The sequence below is a fragment of the Suricata suricatta genome, chromosome 11, assembly GCF_006229205.1.
Source record: "Suricata suricatta isolate VVHF042 chromosome 11, meerkat_22Aug2017_6uvM2_HiC, whole genome shotgun sequence".
Lineage (NCBI taxonomy): Eukaryota > Metazoa > Chordata > Mammalia > Carnivora > Herpestidae > Suricata > Suricata suricatta.
In genome coordinates, this window is record NC_043710.1 from 38,370,273 (window position 1) to 38,386,528 (window position 16,256).

Here is a 16,256-nt window from a genome sequence, read left to right on the forward strand (position 1 = left end):
ATTACATTGCTGAGGGCTGATCAGACACGGATGTGACCGCCTGCTCTTTTAAAAATAGAAGATTAACCTCCACCCCAAGGAACTGATCAACGCAGCTAATGATCAGAGGCTACTCACCAAGCTGGGAAAAGTTGAATCTTGTTCCGGAGGGTGAAGTGACACTGGAGCCAGAGGAAAACGGGGAGCTGGCGGCTGTGTCCTGCAGGCCTCCTGCAGAGTGGGACCGCAACCATTCTTTTGCGTCCTCTTGCGTGCGAAGCTGGGAGGTGGGAGTATACCTGGGCAGGCAGAAATTAGGCTGGGATTAACTGCGAACAACACTTAGGGAAATGAACTCTGTGGAGCTGATGATAAATATACAAAAAGGAAATACAGATCCAAAGATGATGTTAACAACAACAACAAAAAAAAAACCCACATCACTCCACATCCTGAAACTTATGAAGTTTCTCCAAACCTTTTTTGCTACTTGGCTGCCTTTGGAAAAAACTGTTAATTCCTTTCAGTGTGGAGGGGAATACATAAAGAAAGCAAGACTCAAAGGAGCCGTCTCTGGGCGTAACTGTAGCATGTTGATTCATGATAGTGTCATTTCAAAGCCCCCACCCCCACCCCGCTCCTTGACAGGACTGGAGCAACAAAATGAGCTGCTGTCAGAGCTCCGAGGGCATTTTAATTAGATAACTCGTAGCGTCTGAATTCTAGAGTTCAAGTAAGTGGCCACAGATCCCAGTGTATTGGAAACCAGACATGAAACAGAAGGCGTGAGGATCCTGATGTTTACGGTGCTTGCTGCAATCAATCATCAATCAGTAAGTCTCCGTGAAAGGAACACCAAATCATTGGGTTCCACAGAAGTCACAGGCCCACCTCCTCCTTTATTTGAAAATCTATCTGGTCACGAAGTACTGAACCTCTCCGATGAGCTGGGGGCGTCACAGACTTATCTCGCCCATGCCTCCAACCCACACAGCAATGCAGATGCTGTTATTCCCATTTTACATTTAGTGAAGGGGAGGGTCTGCCTTGAATCACGTGCTGAGATTTCGATCCATTTTATGTCTGATTCCAAAATCCATGCTCTTCTCATTATGCCCGTAGGCAGCATCTCAAATGTCTGAAATGCACAGTGGCCAGTGTAACCTTTGGACTTAGATACAGATTACCATGGGGTAACTACTGATTAGGTCAACAGAGGGGTCCTCTGGACTCAAGAAAAAGAGTTGTTGGTGTTTTGGCATTGGACGTGAATGTGGAGGAAGGGAGGGGGCAGAGTGGGAGGGGACACAAACAAGTTTCTCCCTTAATGTTTTAGCTATGGTTGGTGGACATGCAACTTTCTAGGTCACGTCGATTGCGTGAAGATAGTCTAGCACACAGCCCTATTCTGAAATTTTAAAAAACGATTAAAAAACCCCAGAGCTGCATCATTTTGAAAGAATAGATCTGCTGCAGAACTATACATACATACATAACATTTCAAAATATTAATATTTAGAGGGCTTAGCTTCCTCTTAGGGCAATAGTTGGGCATCAGTGTCAAACTCCTATGACGAGTGGCCATCATGGAAGTATTAACAATGGTACTGACAAGCAGCCCTCAAAGGCATGAGGAAAATTGTTAAGCACAAAAGGCCTCGCCAACCCCCCTCTCCATGGCCACAGTGCTAAACTTCCTCCCAGAGGATGTCTGTTGGGAAATGTTCAATCCTTTTATTCTTAGATTCTCAGAATTGGCTTCCCTCAAGCTCCTACTGAAAGGCAGCATTGATACCTACCTCATATTACTGTTCAAAATGCTCTCAGCCTTAAGAGCTGCAGGTTATTAACTACAGACATACATGACAGCAATGAAACATTTCATTCCAAGTTCCATTTTTTTGCAAAAGCACTTAATGTTGAGTGCAGGGTGCAGCAAATGCTACAAAGAACGAGATGTTTAAGGAGCAGGAGAAGTGACGGCTGCGACCATAAGACCATGGGACAGGCAACAGAACTGGAGTCCCTCTGGTTGGCACAGTGAAGGTGATGGTGTGAGCAATGGGGACTTACAGCATCTTGTTTAAGCAGGACACACACCCACAGGTAAGCCGTGGCTTAGAAGGAATGGAAGGACATTCCTTCCTGGCAGTCGTTCCTTTCTTTACCCCAAAGCCAATCACACCCGTGTCTTTCCTGTGGGGCACTGATGCAGTTTTCGGTTAGAATATTTAGGAAGGTGCAAAGCGTCTGTGGCGCTTTTCTATGGGCTGAAAAGTTCAATATTTTCAAACTTGAGGGAAATGGTGATCTCCCTTGCCCCTGTCCTGGCTAGCAAACCAACATGCTGTAAGTCATGTCTTGTCTTTTGGAAGACAGCCATGAACAGAACAATCACGGTGAAGAGCTCATCGATTAAACCCAGTGGTCCCAGGAGAAGCAGTAACTGCTCTCTGGGCTTGCCCAGGGCTGTCCTTCATGAGATGGGTTTTTACCACAGGAAGCCTGAAAAAGCACAGCCTCTGCTCAAGCAAAAAAAAAAAAAAAAAAAAAAGGCAACAAATGAAGAGAGGAGGATGAGAGGGTGCTAGGGCAGCCATTGTTCAGAAGGCCCTGCTGCAGTGGTCAAAGCGGGGACACCCTGGCCCAGCCCGAACCCCCACCAGCCACAAGAATCACACAGCCAAGCCCCAAAGCCACACCGGACGGCATGGATGCAAGGAGGAAACACAGATACCTGAGTCCTTTTTTAGGCAAAGTGTTCCTATCAAGGTGCGGGTCACTGTAGGAGAGTTAGAACAAAAATGAGAACTTGGGAGAAGCACAGAGAAAGCAGGCAAGGCAGGGAGGGGCCGAAGATCTGCGGCGAGAGACTTCCCTCATCCAGCTGCACATGCAACACATCCCCGGGAAACGAGAGACAGCTAGTCCTGGGCTGGCCGACCCTAGCCCGTTCCTTACCCCAAGTCACCAGGAGGCCTGAGGCTTCTGCTCAACTCCAACTCTTCCTCCTTTTCCACAGGCTCGAAGCACAACCCGGGGGCCGCCCCACGTCAAAGCAGAGCCCACACCTGCTGCTGTCTGGTCACCCACATTTGTACCACCACTACTGCTCCTCGGGGAGAGAGATGCCAGGTTCCCTGCACCCCAACCCTGGCCCGCCCCCCCTAAATGCCACCGACCGTGATTTCAAGTGAGAGAAGGGACTTGTCGGAGGCTTTCAAGAGGCCAGCAGCCTGCATATTTGGAATTCATCTGTAACAGAGTGAATTCCAGGTCCGTCTTAGTTTGATGTAGCTAGGAGCTGAGCCCCGGCCCCGAGCTGGAGCATGTTACAACATGCTGGCTGATAAAGTCAAGGCATTTGGATTTCCAAAGAGCAAGCGTTTAAAAGCTTGGTCTGGTGAGTCTGACGAAAACAAAGCTTCTGCTGTTGACAGGGTGAAGAGGATTTTCATTAATTTTTTTTCCCCTAGCATGAAACAACATCTGGTTATTATGCTTGGCCAAGCTGTGACTCCCCCACAAATTGAAGGTCAGTACCCATCTCTGAGGCCCATCCACAGGGCAGCTGGGGGCAAACAAGCCTCTTAGTTTGTAAAGCCTCAACACTCCACGGATTCCTTTTCATTATCGTTCCAGGAAATGGGCACACAGAACACAACAGCCCACAAGACGTGACAGCCAAACTGCAGCAGAGGACTCTTAAAGGGAAAACGGCCAGCTGCGTGGGGAGCAGGGATGGGGGAGACAAAGGTGAGGGTCCAGTCACACGCACGATGGGTGGATGGTAGCTCGGTTCTGGGCTGGGAGGGAGAGGGGAGAGAGGAAGGAGGAGCCGGGAAGTGGGAACATGCCACGGCAAGGCCGAGATGCAAGTGAGAGCTTCTGCCGCCCCAGTCCCAAGCTGCGGGGGAGGGCGCCGTACCCCACTGCTTCCAAGGCTTTAGTGGACAGCGGCACAGACCCTCACTGGCATGTCTGGGGTCACAAAGTATACCAGAGCCACGAACACAAGCGGAAGCCTCAGGCCAACAGCCTCACACAAGACGTCTGGCTCGACACAGATGCGCAGAGGAACCCGGAGGCTCGGTGCGGTCCCCGGACTACAATGTCATTACCTGTCCTGTTTCCTGGGCAGAGTACTTCTGCAGAACTTAGGGCTAGCGGCAGGGGAAGAGAGAGGGCTAGAAGTCCAGGCAAGGTAGAAAATAAGAGATGGAACATTAGATGGGAAGAAAGGGGGGGGGGTGTCGTTACACAATGATTAGAACATTTTTCTCATTCTCAATGCTGATCCCGGCGTTCTTACCTACGTGGAGAAACTAGACACATATCACGCTGCGGCGGAACCCAGAGCTCTGAGGAGGCTCTTAGTCTCTTGATGTCCTGTCCCTTGGGCTGGCAACCCTTCAGTAGGAGGGTGTCTGCCGTGATGACCACCAAATCTACCCAGCTACCTAGTTTCCTGCCACCCACGCCACAGCCGGCCTGCCACCTACTCTGTTTGCACAACTACAAGAGGAGTGGAAACAAGCAACTGATGAGCAAACAGAATAAAAAGGAAGAACCTCAAAGGCAGAATGCCATTTCAAACAGAAGCATTAAATCTGCCCCCAAGAGACTTCCAGCACCTCTAAGCACTGAGAAGAGCCACACGGGAAAAGATAAACAGGAAGCAGAGCCAAGCTTAATTCCATCCCAAACTGGCTTCCCCATGGAAAGATGGCAGAGGTTAGAAAGAGCACAGTCTCCCAGGCAAAGGGAAATTAACCTTTGGGGATCCTAACATAACCCCGGGACCCCGGGACCCCAGGAGGGGGGTCCTTCTGAGAGCCACAAGTGCACGGCACTCACCTTTCCGACAGTGTGGTCTTCACACTGTTGGTTCTGACGAAGGGGGTCAGGGAGTCGTCTTTAGAGGGGGCGATGAGGCCCGTGGAGGAATTGTGACTCAGGCCCCCTCCGCTGCCTAGGGAGACGTCAATGGACTCGCAGCTGGTGTGGAGGCTGCTGATGGACTGGAAGCCCAGGCCGTCCTTGCTGACTGCTGAGGAGCTGCTGGCGTTGGTGCCCCAGGTGAGGCTGTTAGAGGGGCCTGAGAGGGCTGAGCTGGGGCTGGAGGCTAGAGGAGACTGGTTGGTGTCCACATTCTTACTGTAGAGAGGGCTGCTGCTCCCGCTGCTCAGGGCACCGCTGCCTGAGGGGGACTCTAAGTTACCTTGCTGGGCGGAGGTGGCGTGAGGATTGGAGATCACCACCGAGTTTTTCATGGTTTCAGCTGTGGCGATGGGCACTTGCTTGGTAGGCTTCCCACCAAAGAGTCTGTGAAGAGACAAAGGGTTGTGTGGTTGGACACCCAAGGCCAAGGGGCACTGAGCTGTTGAAGTGTGGTGGGGCCCAGTCACAGGAGCGCTGAGGATCCAGGGAGGGAGCACAATCATTGCCACTGAAACAGTGACTGATGCTCCCGTTGGGAAAGGCCGCCATGCAGCAGACATGGCCACCGGTGTATCAGAAGGCTCTGGCTTCAAGTTCTAAACTGCAGTCGAGACCCCAAGGGCAATGCAGGATAATTTCCAATAGGCCTAGCCATGGTAGCCCCAGATCTTACTTCCCTTTATTTCCATAAACAGAGTAACTGGAAAATTGCCCTAGTCCACGAAACATCTAGAGTGAAAAGAGCCACCATAATCATCTTTGTATCTGAGACCCCAGGCACAGAGCAGGTGCTCAGTTTATGACAGCTCAGTTCCAAAGGACTTGGTTGCTTTGACATCTAAGGACAACAGGAACAATCAAGAACACGAGTCTAGAAGTGCCTGGGTGGCTCAGTTGGTTGTGTCCGACTTTGGGTCAGGTCATGATCTCACAGTTTGTGAGTCTGAGCCCCACATCAGGCTCTGTGCCGACAGCTCGGAGCCTGAAGCCTGTTTCAGATTCTGTGTCTCCCTGTCTCTCTGCCCCTCCCCTTCTCATGATCTGTCTCTCTCTACAGCAAAAATAAACAAAACAAAACAAAAAACCCCCAAATACAAGACAAAACAAAAAAGGATGCAAGGCTAGATCTGGATGAGGCCTTCACAGATGTACGCTCATGTGAACACCCGATCTGAAAGATGGATAGCTAATCCCACCCAAGGATCTAGAGAGAAATCTTACTGGGGTCACAAGATGTTAGACCAGACACATTGGGTCTTTGTGACAGAAATGTCATTCTATGTCATTGCCCCTGCTTGTGACCAAAAATGTGCTGTCACAAAACAGAAAACAGCACATACGTCTCTCCCTTTGACAACAGGGCTCTCCAGTAAGAACGGTCTTCAAGTCAAAGGTCAGGAACATGCTCTAGTAACGCAAGTAATTCCATCCACCAAAACCCTCTGGAATGTGCGTCTCTGCAAAGTGATGAAACTGCTCCGTATTATGACAGGCAGGTTGCCTTCCATCCGGCTGCTCAGTGATACGAGCCTGATCCCCGTTCTCTCCAGAGAGTCCTTAGCAATCCCAATTATTGTGAAAACAAACATCCATACACATAATCAATCCTCACTTCAATATCTGCTGACAGATTAGAAAACACTTTTTGCCTGATGACAGAGAATGAAATATCCTCTTGTACAAGCACTCCTGACTTTAGAATGCTTACATACTTCCAGTAACAGGAACCTCACTACTTCAAAGGATAATACACTACATTATTAAGCACTTACTTCCCAACGATTAGAAAACCAAAATCTGATCTATCTTCTTCACTTTTCCTTGTTGCCCCTAATTCGCCTATATTTAACGACACAGAGGAAGCCCACCTTTTTGTCTGCTAGTCCTTCAAATCATTTGAAGAGAGCTATCACTTCATCTAAGATTTCTCCTCTCCATACTAAGGCACAAAGAGGGAAGGGAGAACACCTCTTAATGATTTAGGAAAAATGTAATTAACAGGCATTGGCTGAAAGTTAGTCGATGCAGAGCCTGAGAATCTGCATGCATTTTCCAGTATTCTATTACAGTAGCCTAAGGGTCTAGTAAAATGCCTTTGTAGTTACTAAAGGAAATCTATAATACCAAAGAGCGAATATTACAAATACTACTTGAGGCAAGAAACAGAGAAGATTTTCATTTACAAGGCAACCTGTTAAAACAACAAAGGGCAGCCCAAGAGGACCTTCCCCTGAAAAATTAATCATTACTGAAATTCTAATAATCAAGTCTAGACAAAGAACAGTCAACTCCTTCATTACACCTCTCACATGGCAGGCTGCTTCTGAAGTCTTTTCAAACATTCCTATTCACCCCCAAATACGTACATGAGCACATAATTTTTATTTTTCACTACTTAACTTTCTATCCTTGGGACTTATACTCTTTCCTGGGATAAGACATTTCCTGAGAAGGTAATGAGATAATAGAAACAAGTAGAATTTGTATAAATAAAAAGGACCTGTTTATAAAATAACAATATTTTCACATGAGAATTTCCATTCAGTGTGGAAGTGCGTGAAAACGCTTTTTGAGGCAATAAGAAACGAATTTCTCTTTTTCAGAAACACTTCTGCTTTAAAAGGTTTTTCTTTTCTTTTTTTTTTTTTAAAGGAAGCTAAAATTTCAGAGGCAAATTTGGAATTAAGCATGCAGTATAAGAAAAAGTAGGTTGGGGATAGTGGACTATTTGAGAGAAGGATCTGGCCGAGATCACAGTCTGGCAAACGATGAAGAATTTCAGCCACAGAACTCGTAAGACAAGGGCGTAAAACCCCCCTTCTCCCTTCCCCTCTATACCCACCAGGTCTGGGGGTATAGTAAGATCTCATCCCGGATGGTGGCCAGCTTTGACTGTGTACTTCCCACAGACCAGATAGGGCTACACAGGCTAATCTTCACAAGTACTCTCAGGAAGGTGTTCCATTTTACAGATGAGGAGACTGGAGCAAACTGTTTTTTTTTTTAATGTTTTTTTAATGTCTTTATTTTATTTTGAGCGAAAGAGCAGACAGTGTGTGGGGGAGAGGCAGAGAGAGAGGGAGACACAGAATCTGAAGCAGGCTCCAGGCTCTGAGCTGTCAACACAGAGCCCGACGCGGGGCTCAAACTTACAGACTGTGAGATCATGACCTGAGCCGAAGTCGGATGCTTAACTGACTGAGCCACCCAGGCGCCCTTGAAGCAAACTGTTAAGAAAGGATGCATCGTGGCTATTTCAGGTGGACCCAGGATTCGAACCCAGGATGATGGATTCAGAGGCTTAGGTTTTTCATCCCAATATGGGAAAATATAATCAGCTGGCTACCAAACTGTGGGCAAAATCTGACCCAAAAGAAGAAGAGTAAACCAGAGGCTGTTTTCACTAAGGCCCTCAAAAATTATTCATCCAGGAGGCCATTCCATGTACCCCGGTTCTGCTCAGTGCCGTCTACCCGCCTTACCTGCGGAGTGTGGGCGAGGCCACATCGGGGTACTTAGCCCCCGGCTGGAGAACAGCCTGAGCCACACTGGACATCGGCTGGGATGCGGGGTTCACTTTCACGGAGTTACAGGAAGCCACGCTCTCATTGTCGGACGAGATGCCTTTCTCCTTATCCGTCTGGTTGGCCAGGCCAGGCAGAGAGCTGCCCAGGGCCGTCTTGGAAGGCTCCCTCAGCTTGGGCACCGGCAGGCCCGCGGACTTGCTGCTGATGTTGGAATCTATGCTGCTGGTGCTAGACCTGTTCCCAGCCCCGTTCCGGCTGGCGGACTTACTGGGCCTGGGCAGACTCCGGTACTGCAAGTTCGTCCGGGAGCCGAGAGCCAGGTACCCGTCGTCCTGATTCTGAGCCCCATCCATGCTCGTCTTCCGGCCGGCAGACCGGCCGACGAGCGCAGATGACTTCGGGATCTTGCCCAGCGTGGCCGATCTGCTGGTGACGGTAGCCCCACTGGCTGTGATCATGGCCAGACCAGCGGCCGAGCCGCTCTGCTTCTTGAACCCGAAGCTGTTGGCATTGGCAGTGGGCGTCCTGGAGCTGCCAGAGAGGGACTTCTTGGACTCGTCACCGCTGCTGCGGCCGGCGTCTGACGGGGAGCGCTTCACCTGGGAGGCTTTGGGAGACAGCCTTCCTTTCTCAGACACCTTTGCATCGTCTGTTTTTCCTAAGAGGAAGAGTGGCAAGGTTAGCTTGTGAACCAAGAAGCCAGCTTGTACGACTCCTTTTGTTTAAAATCCTCCCCTCCTCCAAAAAACTGGTTCACCTTTTCCTTAGGGAAAGCAGTAGCCTTAAGAGGCAAAGCCAAGAGCTTTTTATAGAGATAATCGAGTCTACTACTGTCACTGGGAGCCTTCTAGGAGACATTGATGGTGTTACTCAGTTGTAAAAGCAGTCTGAATTTACCCAGAACAAAGCAAAGCCAGCCAATCACTGATACATCGAGGGAAGCGATCCTGCTTTTTCCTGACCTCTCCTCCTCTGTCCATTAAGAAGCTGTCCCCAACATTTTCAGGGGGCACCCTCTGCCTTTCTGCAAAAACACTGGCTTTGTTTATGCACATCCCTAAATCACAGACAACATGAGTTCATCAACAATGAAGGCACCTTGTAAACACATGCCCTTGGAAAGCCTGCACTGGGGCATGCTGGCACTTCCCTAGCACCTGGTGAGACCAATTCAATACGCCTCAGCAGCTGGACCATCTTTGGAGTTTGAGGCTTGCACACTTACGTATTAGAAAAAGGTAGAGATGTATAAACCTTTCTGAAAGCTAGTTATTAGCAGAGTCTAAACTCTAAGAAGAAATACCTGAGCATTTACGGGGACTTTCAAACAAGGTCAAGTTCTCGCTAGAGGGACTGCAGTTTTGGTTTCCAGCCCGACGAGTGCAGAGGTGAGACAGCACAGCCTCTTACTCACCAGTTCCTGGGGTCTTGAGCGTGCCTGCAGGGGCAGCCGCCTTTGTCCTGGGCATGGTGATGCCCACCTGAGCCGTCATGCCTCGTCGCCACGAGCCCGTCTGGGAGATGACCGAATTCTTCTTGCCCGACGTGCTTTTGTCAGACTCGTCAGACACGTCCGAGGGATTCCGCCTCCACTTAGACCCTGGCTCCATCTTTATGCCGCTGTCTGACCCTCCGTCTGACTTCTTGACATCATCGCCCGACCACAGAGAACCCCTCTCCACCTGGGAGTGCTTCTCAGCATCGGTCTGTGGATGAGGCTCTGAGTTAGTCCTTCCCCAGCGCCAGGCTGGGAGCCCTTCAGCCCAGAGGAAGAATGCCAATATGAGAGAGAACTACTTGAAAACACTCAGGCCTTTACAGTCTGGTTATCTTGCTAGAAAGCCTGTGTTGGTTCAAGGCAAGTAGAGGATATAACTATATCCTAGAAGGGAGTACGGAGGGAGCGTAGGAGGGGCCGGAGGGAGAGGGGGACACAGCCCCACGGAGGAGAACCCTGAGCAGATGGAGAGGTGGTGAGAATTCAACCAGCTCTCCGCCACCTGGCGCCAAGCACCTTTAACTCCGGAGACCAGTCTCCATCCAGCACCCAGCCTCCCGGCCTGCTTCCCTTTGTTCTGCTGTCTTCCTATCACTCCACCCGCAGCAAAATCTTTGAACACAGCACAGCGCCACAGTCTAACATGCAGCCCGAACAAGTGAGGGTGGCTGCCAGTTCCGCACGGATCAGGGGGAGAGAGGCGCTGGGAGGAAACAAATTCTAGAAGCCACTCCCCCCGCCCCCTGCCAGTGCTACGGCCAGAGGTGCCGGCTCCCACCCAGCTCCATTTATATGCCACTGCTTTGCTCCTCTTGTGGGATTGTGTTCAGACAAGGGATATAATTAGCCAGCTTTCTTTGGAAGAGCCCTGACCTGCTGGCCATGGAACCCAGGAGGGGACAGAAGTGCGATGTTAATGATTCACTGTAGTGAAAAAGCACAAAGCAAACCACAATGCTTGGCGGGGAGAGGGGGGGCTCCCTAGGGGGCTGGGGCCAGTTGGAGGGGATGCCAGGAGGGAGAAACAGTGCAGTGAACGGGGATGGGAGTTAGCAACACTTTAGGGTGGCTGCCCTGAGTTACAAGTCCTGTCTGTGTGTGCTATGCTCAAATACCAACAGTGGGCAACGCCAGCAGGGCAGGAAATCAGAATGATTACCTGGCAAGAATCTGGCCTGATGCCTTTCATCCAAGTAGTACCTGCACCTTCCTCAGCAGACACACTGCTGAATGGGACAAAGCTAACTACAGTCAGGCAGCCCCAGTTAAATCGCCTCTGCTGTCAGCGCCATGGCCTCTCTGCCTCCCTCAACCCCGCACCCCTTATAAATTCCACTCATCGCCACAGCTGCCCTGCGGATGCCTTCATGTGTCTCGCCATTCCTCAAACATGTACTGAGCTCCCTCTGGGTACTAGGCACCAGAAATAGGAGGGGGACAGAACACTCACTCCCTGACGTGGGAAGCTCTCCATTCACCCGTGGCAAGGGACATAGGACAGGGGGTTCCCATACTGAACACAGAGCAGGGGCTCAACCAGGGGACCAAGGGACACATGCTTTTCAAGCTATTGCATGCTTTCACAGAATGTTCTCTGACCCTGACCACTCTCTGGTCAAGGAAGGTAATGACAGTACCTCTCGGTTTTACAGATGAGCTGAGGCCAAAGTTACCCGCTCCCAGTCCCAACTACCACAGCCCATAAACACTTCAGTTTGTTAATTCAACTGGAAGATCCTTGAAGCCTGCCGTTTGCCAGGTGCCACGGAAGGTCTGAGGATCTGTGGGTAAGACTGATCCCCAGCCCTTCTGGAGTTTGCAATCTAGTGAAAGAGGCAGAGGTTAGAAAAATAAATACAAAAAAATGAGTAATTGTGTTAGAAAGAATTTTATATGAAAAAGGACAAAGAGAACGAGAACGAGGTACATTGAGGTAATTTAGACGATGATGATGGGGGGCGGCGGTGGTCAGGTAAGGTCTTTTTGAAGTTGCCCTAAAGAGTGAGAAGAAACTTACTGAGGAGAGTTTAGAGAAGAGTATGCCAGGCAGAGGGAAGAGCACATGCAAAGGTCCTGGGACAGGAAAGAGACTGGCTCTGGAAGCATTCAATCCACAAATATTTACTGGGTACCACTATACGCCAGGCAAACTTACGGGGGCTGGGAACACTATAATGAATAAGAACAAGTCCTTGATTTCCTGGAGTTTATGTGCAACTACATTCTGACACATTCTAATACACTCTACGAAGTACTGAAAACCTAGGCACATAGCACATACCACATTCTGGGTTACTGCATTATTGTTTTCATGTTCCCATACCTTATTTTGCCTAATCAAATTGTGGTGATGCTAATAGTAGTAGCCGTAACAACTAACATTTATTAAGTACTTACTATGTGCTAGGCACTGGGCTAAAAAAAATCTGAGGAAGTTGCTGTTCATATTCTCAATTGTACATAAGAAAACTGAGGCACAGGGTAGAAAAGAAAACTGCCCGAGACCACACAGTGAACAAGAGGAGATACAAGGATTTTAGGGAGTCTGAAATGCAGAGCCCATATTTTAACCACTATACCACACTGCCTTCCAGGACAAGAAGTCCAAGGACAGGAGACGTTTCTGCATGCCTCGTAGCACCTAACACGATGCCTACACCTGGTAGATTCTCCTCCCATGCCAGTTGGCTGGCTGTTCCCCACGTCCAGCCTAGCCTCTGGGGTGACCCCCAGAACTCTGATGTAACCAGAGGCAGAGAGCGCGCGTGTGGTCTTGGCCCAGGACTGTGGTTTGAATTCCCCTCTAGAAAGAACCATCATCCAACCACCACAGCCCCAACTTGGTCCAGAGTGGGTAGCCTTCCCAGCTCTACGCTGCATAGTGGCCACCTGTCCTCAGACGCTCTATTGGCTTTAAGTGCGCAATGCCTTAGCTGTGTGGCAGACCACATGGGGGAACCAGCAGAGTATAAGATGAAGGATCCCAGCCTCTCAGTTCCCGGCTGAGAAACAAAGGGCAGCAGGCCGGCTGCAGGGGGATGTACAAAGAGCCGCATCCTTCTCTTGGCTCTCGATGCCTTCATGAGTTGTTCTCATTTCAAATGGCACCTAGTTTTGTAGAGATTTTCCTATTGCTGGAAGCAACCACACAGAGGTGGGGAGGAGGCGCCTGAAATTCTGGAGGGCTCATCACTGAGGGCCCAGCTTGATCAGGGATCAGAGAGGAAAGTGAGAGCGTGGAAGCAAGGTGGGCCTGAGGGGTGAGGTGGGGGCCACAGGGCCCAATGTGTGTGTGTGGGGGCGGTGGGCAGAACATGAGTGTGGCATGAGCTCCCATACTGGGTGCTGGTGGTCCTTGGTCGTGTGTGACCCTGGAGGGATCGGCTTATCTCCTCTGGGGCTACTGTGTATAGAAAGGAGATACGGCAGACAGGAGTCTTCAAGACCCACTGAACTAAGTGTGGAAGGACTCGAATAACTCTCCCACCTCTGAAAATCCCCAGCACTTGGTTGTCCTTTAGCATTTCTCCCATTTCTGTGCCGCATTAGGGTGAACAGCGTACCCGTCTTTCCGGCTTTGGGGTCATGAGCCTCTAGAAGCCAGGACACTGCCCTCCTCATGCCTACATTCCCTGCTGCATTGGCTTTAGTTTCAAGTGCAGTAATTACAGAAAACTCTTAACAACATCCACATAATCACTGGCCACTTCTCTTGCTAGGTAGGCACCGCGTCCCTCTGCAAACATCATTGTTCATCTAATCCTCCGAGCTTGTACTGTTATCCATATTTTACAGGGATGAAGAAGGAAAGGAACCCGCCTAAAGTCACAAGCAGCAGCACCTAGCAGCTAAGCAGAAGGGGCGCTCCTTCTCACCAAACCTATCCCTGCATCCAGTCCAATATCCACAGAACATCCAGGCTCACTCAGGGCCACACAGGACAGGAATCCTTGCCATGGAACTCAGGACTTTATTTCCCTGAGTAGCAAAAACTAAACCCACAGGGAATTATCTTTCCCCCCTTGCAAATTTTAGGAAAAGCTTCACAGGAAGTGAAAATGAAAGGCGGTGTGACATAAGCCTCTTTGTACCTTGGCACCTGGAGTGACACCTTCTATAGACTGAAAGCAAGTGCTGAATGACCAAGGACATGAACGGAGAGACGATTACGTGGGGGAGAGATGTGTGCTGGGTAAAGCCCTCTGCTGCCAACACACCATCCTAAAAATAAAATGCTGCACAAGAGGAGATGAACTGCAAAATACAGTAAGAACACAGACAAATTTTGGTTACTGACATAATGGAGGAGGGAGGCAGAGGGACAGATAACCCAGAGAGAGGAGCAAAGGAAAGAAAGAAGAAAAAGGAAAAGACACTTGAGTACCTAGCAAGAATCAGACACCGAGAGAGCATGGGCAGGGTTCCCATGCCACTACCACCCTCATCCTTCAAGGTAAGTCTAATTACTGCGATGCTGCGGACCAGGAGGCAGAGGCTCCAGCAGGCTGATTAGCTTATCCAAGGAGGCCGCAGAACTGGGAGCTCGCCCCTGACTTCAGAGTTTTCACCTTTGCCCAGGCACCGCAACCGGCTTGGTGCCTAACCACACTCACCAGTGCTCATGGGGGATGTCCATCAGGAGGCCGTCAGACCTCAAGCAGGGGGATGCTCTGCCCCGTGGAGAAGCAGTGATCCCTGGGCACGTGTGTGCCACCGAGGGCACCCTCAGTGCTAGAAGAGTCACTCCCAGACAAAGGGGACTTTCATGTCCCAGGGACAGATCCTCTGTTATCCGCTCTGCTAACAAGGCTGCTCCTTAGGCTTCTCAACAACTTTCCTGTTCCTTGGATGTACTTCCTTTAGCCGTTCCTCAGAAGCTTTTCCAATACGAAAACCCGGCCAGGCACCCTGCCCTCCACCTGCTTTCCGGCAAGACGCACTGAACCGCGGCTTCTTCCTGCCTCTCCATGCCTTGCCTGGGACGCTGTGTGCTCCTCGTTCGATCGGGGGAAACCAGGCTGTGGAGGAAACCTGAACGAGCCCTGGGGGATGATGGCAGTGAGCATCTTTGCTGCCTGACGCTGCTCAGAGAGAAGTAATGGCCCTTAGCTTGCCTCAGAGTGGCAGAGGGGAAGAGGGGGAGGCTGCAATTGATGCTGATTCAAGTATTTGGAGATACTCCCTGGACAGGAACAAAGGGATGCCAGAGAAAACACCTCCGCAGGAATCCTAGTAACGTGGGTGCAGGTCTGCATTTATTTTATTCCAAGACCTACGTGCTTGGTTTTGACTAAAATATTTTAAACTCAGGTAGTTTTAGAGCATTAAAAAAACAAACAAAAAACATAACCTCTTGCATCCTTTCAAATTATCTTTCTGAACCTGATCAAAAGACATGTTTGTGTAGTATTCTTGAACCTTTTCTGATGTGACATTTTCTAGATGAAAGCAAAGAGATGGTCATAGAGGAGAGGGGGGCCTGGCATTAACCAAATCGGAGTTTATCAGGTAGGGAATCATTTGTAAATCCCAGATGCTTATCTGTATCCACGTGGAAAACAGAGGCCAATTCTTGCCTCGTGGGAGGGAAACAAGGACAAGGAGGTTCTTCAACACAGGGTTTTGTTGGCTCAACGTGCATCTTAAAAGCAAGGCTCTTCCTACCTCAAGAGTAATCAAGAGAGAAACCTAAGGATTTACTCATCTCTCCCTCCCTCCCCTTTTCTCCTCCCTTTCTCCACTACCCATGTGCCCTCTCTGTCTGTCTCTCTCCTCTCTGGGTTCCCCACCTCAGTATCTAAGGAGAGTCTAAAAGCTTGGTTGTTATTTTTACTCTGAAATTAAAAGAGTCTCAGAAAAAAAAGAGTGTCCATGAGGAAAGGAAAACAGGTGAATACTGGGACAGTTGGCAAGGGGCAGGCGGCAGGGACAAAGGCTAACTGGCTGTTTCTAACTTGTGTCTAATCACTGATCAAACAGTGATCCTTCTTAGGTAGTGATTTAAATCTTTAAATCACATTTTCAAATAGAAGTATAACATTCATATACTAAACACACAATCTTAAGCATATATCTTTAATGCATTTTATAAAATAGGGGCTCCTGGGTGGCTCCGTTGGTTGAGCGTCTGACTTAGTTGGGCTCGGGTCATGATCTCGCAGTTTGTGAGTTCGGGCCCCATGTCAGGCTTTGTGCTGACTGCTCAGAGCCTGGAGCCTGCTTCGGACTCTGTCTCCCTCTTTCTCTGCTCCTCCCCCACTCGCTCTCTCTCGCTATCACTCTCTCTCGCTCTCAAAAATAAAGATAAAAAA

General features: G+C 49.6%; 1 protein-coding gene across 2 annotated transcripts in view; it reads right to left on the minus strand.

Annotated features, from left to right (window-relative positions):
* The window catches only part of NAV2 (neuron navigator 2), a 373,160-nt gene that overhangs the window by 57,984 nt on the left and 298,920 nt on the right, over window positions 1-16,256 (minus strand). For both annotated transcript variants that reach the window (XM_029956497.1, XM_029956496.1), the window contains exons 13-18: window positions 9,862-10,153; window positions 8,403-9,105; window positions 4,837-5,304; window positions 4,101-4,166; window positions 2,717-2,761; window positions 118-278 (exon numbers count right to left, since the gene is read on the minus strand). In XM_029956497.1, the coding sequence (XP_029812357.1) occupies window positions 118-278; window positions 2,717-2,761; window positions 4,101-4,166; window positions 4,837-5,304; window positions 8,403-9,105; window positions 9,862-10,153 (1,735 nt within the window). The remainder of the gene's footprint in view (window positions 1-117; window positions 279-2,716; window positions 2,762-4,100; window positions 4,167-4,836; window positions 5,305-8,402; window positions 9,106-9,861; window positions 10,154-16,256) is intronic.